The sequence below is a fragment of the Myotis daubentonii genome, chromosome 3, assembly GCF_963259705.1.
Source record: "Myotis daubentonii chromosome 3, mMyoDau2.1, whole genome shotgun sequence".
In the NCBI taxonomy this organism is placed as follows: Eukaryota; Metazoa; Chordata; class Mammalia; order Chiroptera; family Vespertilionidae; genus Myotis; species Myotis daubentonii.
This window is the reverse complement of record NC_081842.1, coordinates 127,443,757-127,457,693: the sequence shown is the minus strand read 5'-3', so window position 1 is coordinate 127,457,693 and position 13,937 is coordinate 127,443,757. Positions and strand designations below refer to the sequence as shown.

At 43.8% G+C, this 13,937-nt stretch overlaps 1 protein-coding gene across 1 annotated transcript; it reads left to right on the top strand.

The window, feature by feature from the left end:
* The first annotated feature begins 3,489 nt into the window (after positions 1-3,489).
* RPP40 (ribonuclease P/MRP subunit p40) lies at positions 3,490-13,427 on the top strand. The gene is made up of 8 exons (XM_059688513.1): positions 3,490-3,662; positions 5,762-5,906; positions 7,875-7,943; positions 8,561-8,656; positions 9,727-9,852; positions 11,669-11,867; positions 11,980-12,114; positions 13,209-13,427. Exons 1-8 carry the CDS (start codon positions 3,540-3,542, stop codon positions 13,405-13,407), a joined length of 1,092 nt encoding a protein of 363 aa, XP_059544496.1. The 5' UTR covers positions 3,490-3,539; the 3' UTR covers positions 13,408-13,427.
* The last annotated feature ends 510 nt before the right edge of the window (positions 13,428-13,937 follow it).

The following is a 13,937-nucleotide window of genomic DNA, read 5'->3' as shown; positions in this document are numbered from 1 at the left end:
CAACCTCGAAATGCTGTGGTTCATTCTCCTAATTGAAGAACTGCCCATCATCACGGAAAGATTAATAACCTTGTTGCCTAAACAATGGAGTCCTGGAGGTGCCCGCCCTTTGCAACCCCAGTCTACATTGCCTGTAATTATACCCATTTTTATGCCTTTTGCCTACTTCCCCATGTAATCTTTGTCCTTCTACCCAATATAAGCAACTGGCTTAGGGGGCAAGGAGGTAGGGAGACAGGACAGATTTTTGTGGATGACCTGCTGCTCTCCCATGCTGTCGGCAATATTGGAAAATAAAAACGCTCATGTACCATTCGACCCTGTCTCTGCTTAATTGGCTCAAGCAGTGACAGGCAGCCCAGATCCATTAGCTGTCCAGTTTCAAAAGGAGATGAACAGATATGATATTGCTGCCTTTAGGAAGGCCACCACTGCTTAACTGTGAAGTGACCAAAAAGCAATGTTTTAAGCAGTGTATATCTGAGTATAATATTTGTAAATGAGTCTAGGTGCCCTATTGTGATTTAGAAAATTAGTGGAGTTTTTCTTTTTCTTTTTTGATTTTGAGAGTATGTTTATTAAATCTGGGGACAGTGAGACAAGGAAGGGCTTAAAATAGAAGAAGCATCAGGGGAGAGCTGGGTAGGGCTGCTTCGGCTCTCTGGAGACGTTACAAGAAAGGAGTGAGCCAAGGTGGGGCTGCTGCTGCCTCCAAAGCCGGCCTTGGGGATAGGTTCAGGGATTAGCCCAGGATGAGTTGCTGCTGCCCATTGCTCCATTGGTTGCAAGTCTCGTGTGGACCCTTAGAACGCAGGGAGCAAAAGCATGCCCGAGAGAGGCGGGGGAGGGGAAGGCAAGGGGTGCTCCGGAGGGAGACTGCCTAGAGTTTTTCACTGACTCCCTATGTCTTATAATTTTTCCCATTTACAATAATGAGAAATAGGTTTTCCTTAGCGTTTTCTCAGAGTCAGTCTGACATTTTGGGCACAGGTTTGTGACATTAACCCTCAGGTGACTTTCTAGCTTTGTCTTGGTTTTAAATTTTTTATACTGTGGATGAAAAGGGGCCACATGCTAACCTGACTAGCTCAGGGAGGGTCTGCATGGCAGCCTTGCAAACTCAGAGACCTAAAGCGAACCACAAAGGATGGTCTGAAATTAAAACCTTTTAACTAAAGCAATTTATGGTGGATAGTCATGTCCTAGGTCGGCATCTTCCCTGACAAAGGTCAATCTTTAATAAAGCTGAGCCTGTCTATTGACTTTTTGCATCTATAAGAATATATCTTTACAATGTGAAAGTAGTTTTCCTTTTTCCAGAGCCCTCAAAGCACAGGCATTGGTCTGTGGAGACCAGAAATCCCCTCATGGTTATTGAGTTAACTAGAGGCCCGGCGCACGAATTCGTGCACAGGTACAGTCCCTAGGCCTAGCCTGCGATCAGGGCCATCTTCCCCGGCTGCCAGCAGCCAGCCCCACCCCCCGCTGCCACCCCCCAACTGGGTTCCCCATTCCCCAGCAGCGATGGGAGCCTGACGGCTGGGGGAGGGACAGAGAGGTCAGCCATTCTGCCTGCTCACCAGCCCCATCCCACCGCCAGTCACCCTGTGTGTGTGGGGCAACCGGCAGGGCAGGGTCCTTGGCCTGGCATCGCCCACATCCCCCACCACCCACCCTGGGTCCCCATTCGCCATCGGCAATCTGAGCCTGCCGGCAGGGGAAAGAGACCAAAAGGTGGTCAGTGCGCCTCATAGTGACTGGTTGAGAGGTCGTTCTGGTCGTTCTGCCATTATGGTCACTGGGCTTTTATTATATAGGGCTAGAGGCCTGGCGCACGAAATTTGTGCACGGGTACGGTCCCTAGGCCTGGACTGCAATCAAGGCCATTTTCCCTCACTGCCCGCAGCTGGCCCCGTGCCCATCGCCACTCACCCCTGGTTCCCTGTTTGCCATCGGGTGATCGGTGCCTGACAGCCAGGGGAAGGGACCAAGAGGTCGGCTGTTCCTGCCCACTCGCCGGCCCCACCCCCACCACGGGTGGCCATCAGGTGATCGGAGCCTGCCAGCCAGGGAAAGGAACCAAGAGGTGGTCAGTGTGCCTCATAGTGACTGGTCCAGTGGTTGTTCTGGTCATTCTGCCGTTTGGGTCAATTTGCATATTATCCTTTTATTATATAGGATAGAGGCCTGGTGCATGGGTGGGGGCTGGCTGGCCTGCCCTGAAGAGGGCCCCAGATCAGGATGGGGTCCTCACTAGGGGCAACACCGGCTGGGGTGAAGGGCTGCGGGCAGTTTGCAGACCGGCCACACTCCCAATTGGGGTGAGGGTCCCCGCTGGGGGGGCGGGGCCAGCCTGGGCGAGGGGCTGTGGGCAGTTTGCAGGCCAGCCATGCCCTGGCTTTGTCAGGAAGGATGTCCAGAATGACATCCGAAAGACGTCTGGTCTACCCGGTCTAATTAGCATATTACCCTTTTATTAGTATAGAAGATTGTTGACTGTTAAGTCTCCTGCACTCACCTATGTAAAAAAGTGTGCGTATCATTTTATTTTTTATCCAGTCCCAGAGGTTCCCTGCTTAACTTTCTGCTGCCTCCCTAAGCTATCACCAATGGATTTCATGTAACCCATACATGTCTCCTCTTTTGATTGTAATGTATAAAATAAGATACAAAACTGCCATTCTCTGGAACATTATCTCAACTCATTGAGTTTTTGCTTCCTGACAATTATCAACAGTTTGAATCAAATAAACTCACAAAATTCTTCACAGGCTTGAATGTTTCTTACATTGACAATACTAACCTTGTAAATTACTTAACTTTGGTTCTTCCAAATTTTATAGTAAAATTAATGTTCCAGAAAGTTGTACCACGGGTATTCTGCTGTTTTGCATTCTCTCTGCACAGAATTGGGGGTGGGCATAATGCAATCTAAGAAGCATGTAGCTATGTAATAATTGGAGTTGATCAGAAAAGTTAAAAAGAAAAATGAATTATTACTGTAACTTCCAACAGCAACAAATTATAGGAGGTTCTGAAGGATATTTTAAAGGGATCTTAAAAGTGGTCCCAAAGGCCTCTTATTGTAGGGCTGAAAATAGAAATTGTGTATTTCCTTCCTAAAGAAACTTCCTTAATATTTTGGGAAGAACCAAGGGGGAAGAGTTGCGCTCAGAAGGAGGATCTATGGTAAGAAATGGAGGGCACAGGAAGAAAGGTGGCTTTGAAAAGGCAAGTTCTAGGTTCCCAGGTACCAGAAATTTCCATTTTAGGCAGCGGATTTGCAGTGTCCGGTATCCGTTATTAAGCTTCTGCCTGGGTTCCAAAGAAGCCTAGACTGGTCCGCACGCTAGCCCCAACCCTACCTGGGAGCCTGACTCCACTAGCAGGCGGACGAGGAGGAGGGGGCGGGGCGAGGGGGAATGGGCGGGGCGAGGAGGAGGGGCGGGGCGAGGAGAATGGGCGGGGCGAGGAGATGGGGCGGGACGACGAGGAGGGGCGGGCACACCAACTTCTGGAAGGCGTGCGTAAGGGAGAGCATGGCTACCCTGCGCAGGCTGCGACAGGTACCCCGGCACTTGCTGGTCTGCGAGAAATCCAACTTCGGTGACGACAAGTCGCGCCACAGGCATCTTGTGGAGACGCACTATCACAATTACAGGGTGAGTCCGGCCGCCTGGGCCAGGGAGCCGGGGAAGCTTGGGAGATCCCGCGCTCTGGTGTGGTGGGTCCGCTCGCGGGGTGCTCTGGGAAGTGTAGTCTCTTAACCGCTTTGAGCCAGTGGTTTGCGGATCTGTAGGACTACAATTCCCAGGATGCGCCGGGCGTGAGGCAATGTGCTCTTGGCCTGATCCAAACGCCACTGGCTGGTCCCTTCCGCGGCCCAGGTGCCTTGCATTCCGGGGAGGGACTCCCAGCCCGCGGCTAGGGAGATAGGAGGGCGTGACAGCTGCGAAGCGCAGCCGCAGGGAACTTACTTTTGCCCCAAAAGGAAGCCAGACTCTCGCCTCCCCATCACGTAATTCCTTCCCCACAGAGCATCGTGCGGAGTCCAGCCCCAGGAAACTACTTGCTTTTCTATCCTGCGCGTGGCAACTTTCTGCTTTGCCTGCCTGCTGCCCTCTGTGTCCTGCAGGCAAACTGTGCTATTTCTGCCGCTTTGGGGACACATTCCTGTGGTGGCCCTGCTAGCAAGCGCCCTTAAGGGTCGTGTGGGGTTGGTAACACTGGCTGCTGTTTCTTGAATGTCACCCCCACCCTGGCCGCTGTGCTAAGTGGTTAGATTCCTCCTCAAGGGCACGATCCCGTCCTGGAAACCAATCGAAGTGTCTCTCACATCGTTGCTTCTCTCTCTCTCCTCGCTCCCTCTCTCTCTCTCCCTTAAATTCGCTCTAAAAATCAATGGGAAAAATATCCTCGAGTGCGTATTAACCAAAAATAAAAAATAAAAGAATGTCATCCTCATGGAGTGCGTTCTTCACAGATGTGGGAAGTTGAGGCCTCCATGAGGTTAATCATGGGTTTATCCAGGATTTGCTGAGTAGGGAGAACAACCCAAATTCCCGGTCAAGTTTGAGTAGGCCGCTTTTACCAGCCTATTGAAGGGGCTAGGCCTCCAGAAAATCAGCCTCTGATGATGGTTTAAGCCTTCAGCACTGTAAGTGACCGACCTGGGCTTCTCTCAGGCTGGACGGGCCAGTCTCCCAGACGCAAGCGGTGGTCCTGGTCCTTGGGAACAGACTGGCGGTCAGGCCCTGGGAGAGCGGTTTTCAAGGTGTGGAGCCCGTGGGCAGCATGTACACCCTTAGGTTTAGCCTCTCTGCTTTGGGCGGGAAGCTCACCACTGCCAGCAGTCAGGGGTGTTCGCCTAACCCACCAGTCTGCTCTGTAGAATGTTTAGTCCGGGAACACTTCTGCTTCCAGGTGCCCTCTGAATCATTGATTCTGAAGGGACACATTCCTTATGCCCTAAGGGACAGTTCCTTTGATTCAAGCCTGCTACTAGATAAACAAATCTAGATATTCAGTTGTCCTATATTTCCCTAAAATTTTGTTAGAGTGGTAAAAGGAACAGGACAAAATATATTGATTATTTATAAAAGATACAATATTAACAAGACCTTGCTACTAAAGCAAGGGTGGGGAACCTTTTTCTGCCAAGAGTCATTTGGATATTAATAACATTATTCGCAGGCCATACAAAATTATCAACTAAAAAGTAGCCTGCTGTATTTGGTCAAAGATTTAATTAACTCACCCTTAATGCCTTGGCAGGGCCAAAACAAATGATTTCTCAGGCCTTATAGGCCCTCAGGGCAGAGGTTCCCCACCCCTGCATTAAAGTTTTTTTGCTCATTCTCTTTCTAGAACTGTATCTTCGAATACAGAAATGAAAAACTTGGATTGTCAGATTTTTTCCCCGCCTGAGATTGACAAGTTAATTTATAAGAGTTTTGGCCCAGCCGGTGTGGCTCAGTGGCTGAGCATCGACCTATGAACCAGAAGGTCACACTTGGATTCCTGGTCAGGGCACATGCCCCGGGTTGCAGGTTCAGTCCCTGGTAGGGGGCATGTAGGAGGCAGCCTATCGATGATTCTCTCATCATTGATGTTTCTATCTCTCTAACCTCCCCTTTCCACTCTGAAATCAATAAAAAAATTTTTTTTAAAGTTTTGTAGAAATAACAGTCTTCATGATGTAGAAACTTGGGTGTTGGTCTCCATAATAATGAGACCTGTTTATATTTACACTTTCCAATAGGTTTCATTTCTGATTCCTGAGTGTGGGATACTATCCAAAGAACTGAAAAGCCTGGTCATGGAAACTGGAGCCTATTACTTTGTGAAGAATTTACCTCTTCATGAGTTAATTACCCAAGAATTCATCAATACCTTTGTAAAGAAAGGTAAGAAAAACTGTAGTGTCTGTGAGCATGGCAAGACGAGGAAGGACAGTTAGATCATATCACAATACAAGGGCTGGTGTTTTCGGCACGGCCGATGGAGATGGTCTGTGACCTGGTGCAGGCATCACTCTCCCCGTCTCTCCGTACTCTCAACTTTCTCTCTCTCATGCTTTCGTTAGGTGCTGGTTTCTGATGACACTTGTCCACAAGTGTTCCATGGGGTTGTTGTAACAAAAGGATATCCCTCGTCTTGAAACAGGAATTAATGAAGAGGAACGTCTTTTGATCCACGTTTTCAGATACCGTGCTGCTGGGTGTGTGGCTGCAAAGAACACTGCTCCCAGTAGTTCCCACAACAGCTGTCTCACAGGGCTGGCTTCCTGAGGCAACCGCAGCAGCTGTTCTCAGAGCCGGGCACTTGTTGTGGTTTGATGTCTTCTGTTTAGATTTTATGACTCTCACCCTACTCGGCTCACCTCATTCCCATTCATATCTGCTGGGTTGATTGGTTTATTCCTGTTCTTTTCTAGGATCCACTTGTTTGAAATTGTATTTCAGAAAGTGTTTAGGGATCCCGCCCTCGCTCCATAAGTTGCTACACTTAGAAGTAAGCCACTTACTTATCTTGTTGTAGGACTCTTGTGTGTCCTCTCAGTGGAGCTGTGAAGGATCTTAGTTACCTGGAACTCTGCTCATTCTGATGTTGCTGGGTCTGCTTATGAAGCTGGACGACTTGTCTTTGGTTTCATCGACATTATTCCTTTATTCTGTTTTGAATCTTAATACTACTTTGTTAATAGTGTGGACATAGCAATAGTAGGCACTGTTACACATCTTACCCAATTTAAATCCTTGCAACAACTCTATGAAATAGGCCTATGATTCCCATTTTACAGGTGAGGAAATTGAACTGGGAGAGATTGAGTTGCTTTCTTAACTTCATACAAGTTCCTGGCACATTTGAATCTCAGCCTGGAACCCTGCGTCACGCGTGTGTACACTTACCTAATAGTCCACTTTGTGCCTCTCTGCCAGCATCCCCAAAGACTCACGCCCCATGCTCAGTCGATCTTCTGCTCGATAGCAGTCAGCTTGCACAAACAGGTCTTGGGCAGGGGATTAAACTAACTGTGCTTGCAGCTGGTGGGATTACAGGCTGGTGCAGCCACTATGGAAGACAGTATGGAGTTTCCTCAAAAAACTAAAAATGGAACTCCCATTTGACCCTGTGATCCCACTTCTAGGAATATATCCCAAGAAATCAGAAAGGATATATGCACCCATATGTTCATAGCAGCACAATTCACCATAGCTAAGATCTGGAAACAGCCTAAGTGCCCATCAGTAGATGAATGGATTAGAAAACTGGTACATCTACACGATGGAATACTATGCTGCTGTAAGAAAGAAGGAACTCTTACCATTTGCAACGGCATGGATGGAACTGGAGAGCATTATGCTAAGTGAAATAAACCAGTCAATGAAGGAAAAATACCACATGATCTCACTCATCCATGGATAATAAAGACCATTATAAACTTATGAACAAAAATAGTTACAGAGGCAGAGCTGCCTCAAACAGACTGTCAAACTGCAGCAGGAAGGCCAGGAAGGTGGGGCAGAAGGGGGAGGGGGGGTAAGAGATCAACCGAAGGACTTATATGCATGCATATAAGCATAACCAATGGACATAAGACATTGGGGGGTAGGGGAGGTCAAGGGCGGGGGAAAAAAGGATACATATGTAATACCCTTTGTAATACTTTAAGCAATAAAAAACAAAACAAAAGAAAAACTAACTGTGCTTGGCCTTTCATGTCCCCCAGGTCAGCGCTGGCAGGTTTTAGGTGTATTGCGTGAGCTGGAGCAGTAATTTCAAAGATTTATTATCATATAAAAAATAATCCGCTAACTTTTTGCAGCTGTGATTTTTTTTTCTAAATTTCTCCTCTGGGCTTTCTCTTACAGGTTCATGCTATGCACTATCATACAATACAAATATTGATGAAGATAATACTGTTGCCCTGCTGCCAAATGGTAACAACACTCATCTTTTCTTTTCTTTGTTAATTAAAAAGGAAATGCAAACTGTAAAAACAGTCAAATCATCCAGATGTACAGAAAGTGAAAGTCACCGTTTCATCCCCCTTCTTCCAAACTCACTCCCCTTCTTAGAAGGAACTGTTGTTAACAGGTTGTGTTCATTCTTCTAGACATTTCCTATGAATTTATAAACACACATAAAGGTGCTTCTTTTTAACATAAATTACATTATAGTATTTTATCTCTCAGTTTGCCTTTTTCCCAAGCTCTATATCATAGACATCTTTCCATACCAGTGCATATAGTTCTAACGCACTATTTTTAATGTCTCGAAGGTATTCCAAAAAAGAGGTATACAATGACTTGTTCATTCTTTCTTTAATAGAAATTTAGATAAATTTCTAGTTTCACTATTATAAATAATATCCTTGTATATGTAACATTTAAACAGTATCCTTGTATTATAAATAAGATGTCTGTATGTATAAATAATATCCTTGTATTATAAATAAAATTCTTGTATGCAATTTATCACTCTGATATTACCTTGCTTTCTTTTAGTCATAAGTCATGTTTTGACATCACTTTTATGGGAATTATTTGATTTATAGGGAAATTAATTTTATCACTGGATAAAGACACTTATGAAGAAACTGGACTTCAAGGTCATCCATCTCGTTATTCTGGTAGAAAAATAATGAAATTTAGTAAGTATTATGCTTGCTCCATCAGTTTCTAGCAAGGTAGTAATCTTTTCGTGGCAATTTAAATTTAAATGCTTGAATCACCTCTATTCTCTTTGTTCAGAAAAAGTATGGGTTTTTCTTGTCTTTAAAGCTTCTGACTCAAAAGGCTCTCAGTTGGACCACAGGGAGGATAAGATAATGCTACTTCTCTTCAGCTGTAGGCTGCATCTTATCAAGATCATAGAATTAGAATGGTCCTTTAAGTATTTACGTTTTGGCTCAAAAATTTAAAATAATAAACTCAAGGTAAGAGTCTACAAATTGTTCTTAATGAAGAACTTCCTTTGAGCCCTAGCCCATGTGGCTCAGTTGGTTGAGGTCACTGGTTCAATTCCCAGTCAGGGCACATGCCCAGGGTTCAAATGGGGCGTGTAAGAGGCAGCTGGTCAGTGATTCTCTCATTCATCAATGTTTCCTTCTTGCCCTCTTCCTCTCTCTCTAAAATCAATAAAAACATTTCAAAAGTACAAAAAAAGAATTTCCTTTGATTTGCCCAAGTCTGTGGTTACTGGTAGAAATGTACTTATGAGTGAAGAGTTGTCATTCTGCTGGCAGTGTCCAGCTTGAGCCTCAGTAGCAAAAGTTGCCACATCCACAGGTAGGTTGGAGTTGACTCTGTCCTTGGCTTTGACCTAGGAAAAGTATGAATTAAAAACATCTGTTGCCCAGCTGTTTGGCTCAGTGTTTGAGTGACATAGTTCGACTCCTGGTCAGGGCACATGCTCCCATTGTGGGCTTGATTCCCAGTGGGGGGTGTGCAGGAGGCAGCCAATCAATGATTCTCTCCCTCTCCTTTCCTCTCTCTGAAATCAATAAAAACATTTTAAAAAATCTGTTACTATCTCTTAATGCTAGAAATGACCACTAAAGGCAGAATTTTGATTTGACAAAACAAAGAGAGGGCAAGAAGAACATAATTTTTATTACCCATATAGTTTCCTAAAACTCTGGATTTTTAATACAATACTTTTTCCACAGTGTAAGCTATTTACATATGAATGAAATACTTATTTCTGTTTCCATTTTTTAAGTTATTTCCATTGATTTGATGGACTTATCCTTTAAGCTGGATTCTAAGAAGTATGAAAGAATATCTTGGTCCTTCAAAGAAAAGAAGCCACTGAAATTTGATTTTCTTTTGGCTTGGCATCATACAGGTATGAAGAATCAACTGTGAAATAAATACAGTGATTTTGAAATCTAATTGTAATTAAAGGGGAGTGATGAAGAATGGTGATTCATCACTGTGGTCAGGGATATTATGTACACATATGTGTGAACATTATTAAGGAAGCTGCCTTGGCCCCTCTCACATCCACAGAAACTGTAGTTCGGGATAATCTATGTGTGGAGCCTGCTGCCTCCATCTCCTTGCTTATGTGTAGACCCAGAGATCTGTTTGTTTTATTTATTTTTATTTATTTGTTGGTTTTTATTTTTAGACCCAGAGATCTTGAGAGTGAAAGCTGAGCAGCTTACCTTTACCTGTTTCTCTCCTTTCTCCAGCTTATCTCGAACAGCTTAATGTTTCAGATGTTATGTTTTAAACTAATACCACTATAGTTATATACACAAACTTCCCCTTCACATTGCACAGTAATAGTCAGGCATGCCATTAGAGATTGGATTAAATTTGTTGCAGTTTTTAATTGATTGGAACAATAAATTTAATTCAAAATTTGATGGTCACCAAAATGTTAATCTACTTACAATTGCTGTGCCTTCCTCCTTTTAGAAGTGTATTTTTTGGCACATCCCACGAATATAATGACTCAGAGCATCACAATTCCGATGGTGTAGTGCTCTCTTTTGGAAAATAGGAAAGCACATAGGTCCCTTTTGGAAATATGTCCGTCTCTCTGCCCCTCGTGGGAAGTGTCTGGCTGCTGGGTGTTTGTCTTGCATGAGTCCTGGGTCTGTAATACTTCAGTGCTCCTCCTCCTCCTTATGGTAGAGATACAAGAGGGCAGAGAGATGGACTGACATTTTAGTCACATGAGTCTTCATTGAGGACCATCTATGCATTGGGTTCTGCATGGCTCTGTGTCCTAAGATTCCCAATTATTTTAAGGGATTGTCAGGAACTATCTGCGACTTTATCCTACTTATAGGCTATGAAGTTAGCCTGCACAATCTCATAGATGTTGGCAGGAGACATGGGTCAGAGACAAATGACTTAATGACTCACAGCAGCATCAGTGCTCAGAGTATCAGCACTTGCACCGTCCACCGAACTCCAGATCCTCCAGGGAGATACACAGGGGGCCTGGTGGTGCTGGCCATACATGTTGCAGGAAGGGAGACTGGAGCTTATCTAACGAACTCAAGTCTTTTATACTGGGCAGTAAGCTTGCTGACCTTTGCCCTGGAAGGGGGGAAGGAGATAATATTTTCATTAGACTGAACAGCAGACAAGCCTGCCATTTGCTCCAGAGGGGGGCACCATTTTTTCTTCCAAGGATATTGGAAAATCCTTGAAGATACACTGGATTACTGGGTTCAGAGACAACCTTGAATGCGTTTCCATCATCATTCAGTTCCTCTTTCTTTTATAGAGTATGTGCAAATATGTTTCTTTTTCTGTAGAATTCATTAATTTTATTTGTATAAAAGTTATGATTTGGGTCTTATTTAAGTTGAAATTTCTTACTACAGAAAATGATGAAACTAGTATGGGTTGAATCTGAAAGTATATGTTTTTCTTGGAAAAGTGTGAAAGAAGACGAATGTTTATAGAACTTGGGCACATGCAGCTGAAAGCAACTTAAATTATTTTAATTTGAATAAAGCATTGCACAACTTCCTTCCATTTTACTTAAACCTACCTGCTTCCCGTAACTCTCCTATGGGAGGAGTAGTTTTAGGGATTCATGGGACCTGTTTACAATATTCAGACGAGATCGGGCGCGTTCAGGGTGGTATGGCCGTAGACTGTTTACAATATTCAAAAGGCCTTATATGGTTTGTTTTAAGGTGTGGGAGACTCGGCGATGATGTCATACTTCTCCAGTTACGGAATTCAGGAGCATCAGCCAAAAGTCGCAGTGAGCACGATGACAGAGCTGCAGTGCCCGGTGCTGCAAAGCAGTGAGCTCCGGGGAAAGCCAGGGGCGGCCTGCAGCCCTTGCGAGCTCCTCGATTGGCTGGGCGCCGTCTGCAGTAATGCCAAACTGTGCGTAAGAGCGCTCCTGCGCCTCTAAGGGCTCTGGCTTCAACAGGGTCTTAATATTCTGAAAGTGAACATATGGTGGACATAAATGTGTTTTCTTTCTTTTTTGTGACAGAAATAATGAGCCTAATAATTTCATATCAACCTATTGCTGTCCTCAGCCAAGCACAGTGGTGGCCAAAGCTTGTTTGTGTACAATCACCGGTTTCATACTTCCAGAGAAGATATGTCTCCTGTTGGAACAGCTGTGGTATGAAACTTTTTACCTTTTTCATCTGGTTTGTCTGTGCCAACGTGACATTTTAGGAGCAGTGCTACTGTTCCAAATTTCATCGTCCTGTCATACACATTTCCCTTTTTTTCCTTGTTTGGGCTCACAGTGCAGCAACGTTATCTTAAATGACGTAATTATCCTTGGTGATGGGAAATTCTATTGCCACATACTTGTCCGTATGGAAAGACAAATAACAGAGCTTCAGGATACTTCTTGAAGACAAACTGCTCATTTTTCTAGTTCTGCTGCCCTGGATCACTTTGTTGAAGTTATAATGTCATTAAGAAAATACCAATACCCTATGAAAGACATAATCTGTTTTAAATAATGGAGTTCTGCAAAATGTCTAATTTTTAAAGGGAGTACAAAAAAGGAGTTGACTATCTCTGAATCCAAATCCTATCTAAGATCAGTTCCAGCCCTAACATCGTATGATTCACTGGGCATCAGTAATATGCCAAGGACTGTATTAAGTAGTAGTAGTTTTTTCATTTTGGGAGGTATTATATAAATAAGCGCTACATTGTATCTAATGTCAGGAAACTCAGCCCCCATATTGAAAAGTCTACAAAGTAAGCATAATGTGTCAGTCTTCACTTTGAAAATGTCTAAGGTTGAAGTCTTGATGGTTTTCCTTTTTAAATCCAGCATTCTTTTTCACATGTGTTAGTTGAGTACTTAGATTTTCTTCAATAGGAAGACTTCAGTTTTAGAATCCAATAAATTATTTTGCAGGATTTCAGGTAACAGAGACTGAAAGCAGCGCTATTATATGGAGAGAAACTATTCTTATTCACTTTGGGGGGTTTTTGTCCTTTGAATCTTACATGATCTTCCACAATGGAGGTAGGAAAAGCTGAAGTTTGTTTTGTGCATTGTATTTTGGTTAACCTTTATTGAATTGACAATATAGCATCAAGAATTTAATTTGCATCTCCTGATTTTTATAAATAAAAATTAAGGTCTAAGCTTCATTGGAACATCAGAAGTATCACTTACTCTGAATAAGAAAAAAAAAGTGAACATTCCTAATTCTTCCTGTTTGTTAAGAATTAATCTTTCTTTTTCAGTCGCTACTTTGACGAACCCAAGTTAGCTCCGTGGGTTACGTTGTCGGTTCAAGGCTTTGCAGACAGCCCTGTTTCATGGAGAGAAAATGAACATGGTTTTCAAAAAGGAGGAGAACATTTATACAATTTTGTGATTTTTAATAATCAGGACTATTGGCTTCAGATGGCTGTTGGGGCAAATGATGACTGTCCACCATGAAAATACAAAATTTATAATCATGTTTGTCTATGTTTATTTTTTTCAGATTTCTTAGTGGTAAAATGTTTGTGTGCTCACTCGAGCATATATGATGATGACATACCTTAGATAAAGCATCTATTTGCATCCTGCTCTGGGGGTGGGGCCCATCCTGCGACTGCAGCGGGGGTCAGTCATCCAGTGATTAGCTCAGTTCATTTCTCCCTGTAGGATAAGCACAGGGGTACGAGCAACTACAAGGGAGAGGGAGCCAGGGACCAGGGGTTGTGGGGTCATCGGGTAAGATGTGTGCTCTCTGGATAAGTCCTATAGACAAACAATCAGCAAAGATACAGCAATCCTAAATGACTCACTAGATCAGATGGACTTAATAGACATCTTCAGAACACTTCACCCCAAAGCCAGGGAATATACGTTCTTCTCAGGTGCTCATGGTACATCTTCAAAAATAGACCACATATTGGGTCACAAGCAAAGTATCCCCAAATTCAAGAAGATTGAAATCATAAAAAGCATCTTCACAGACCACA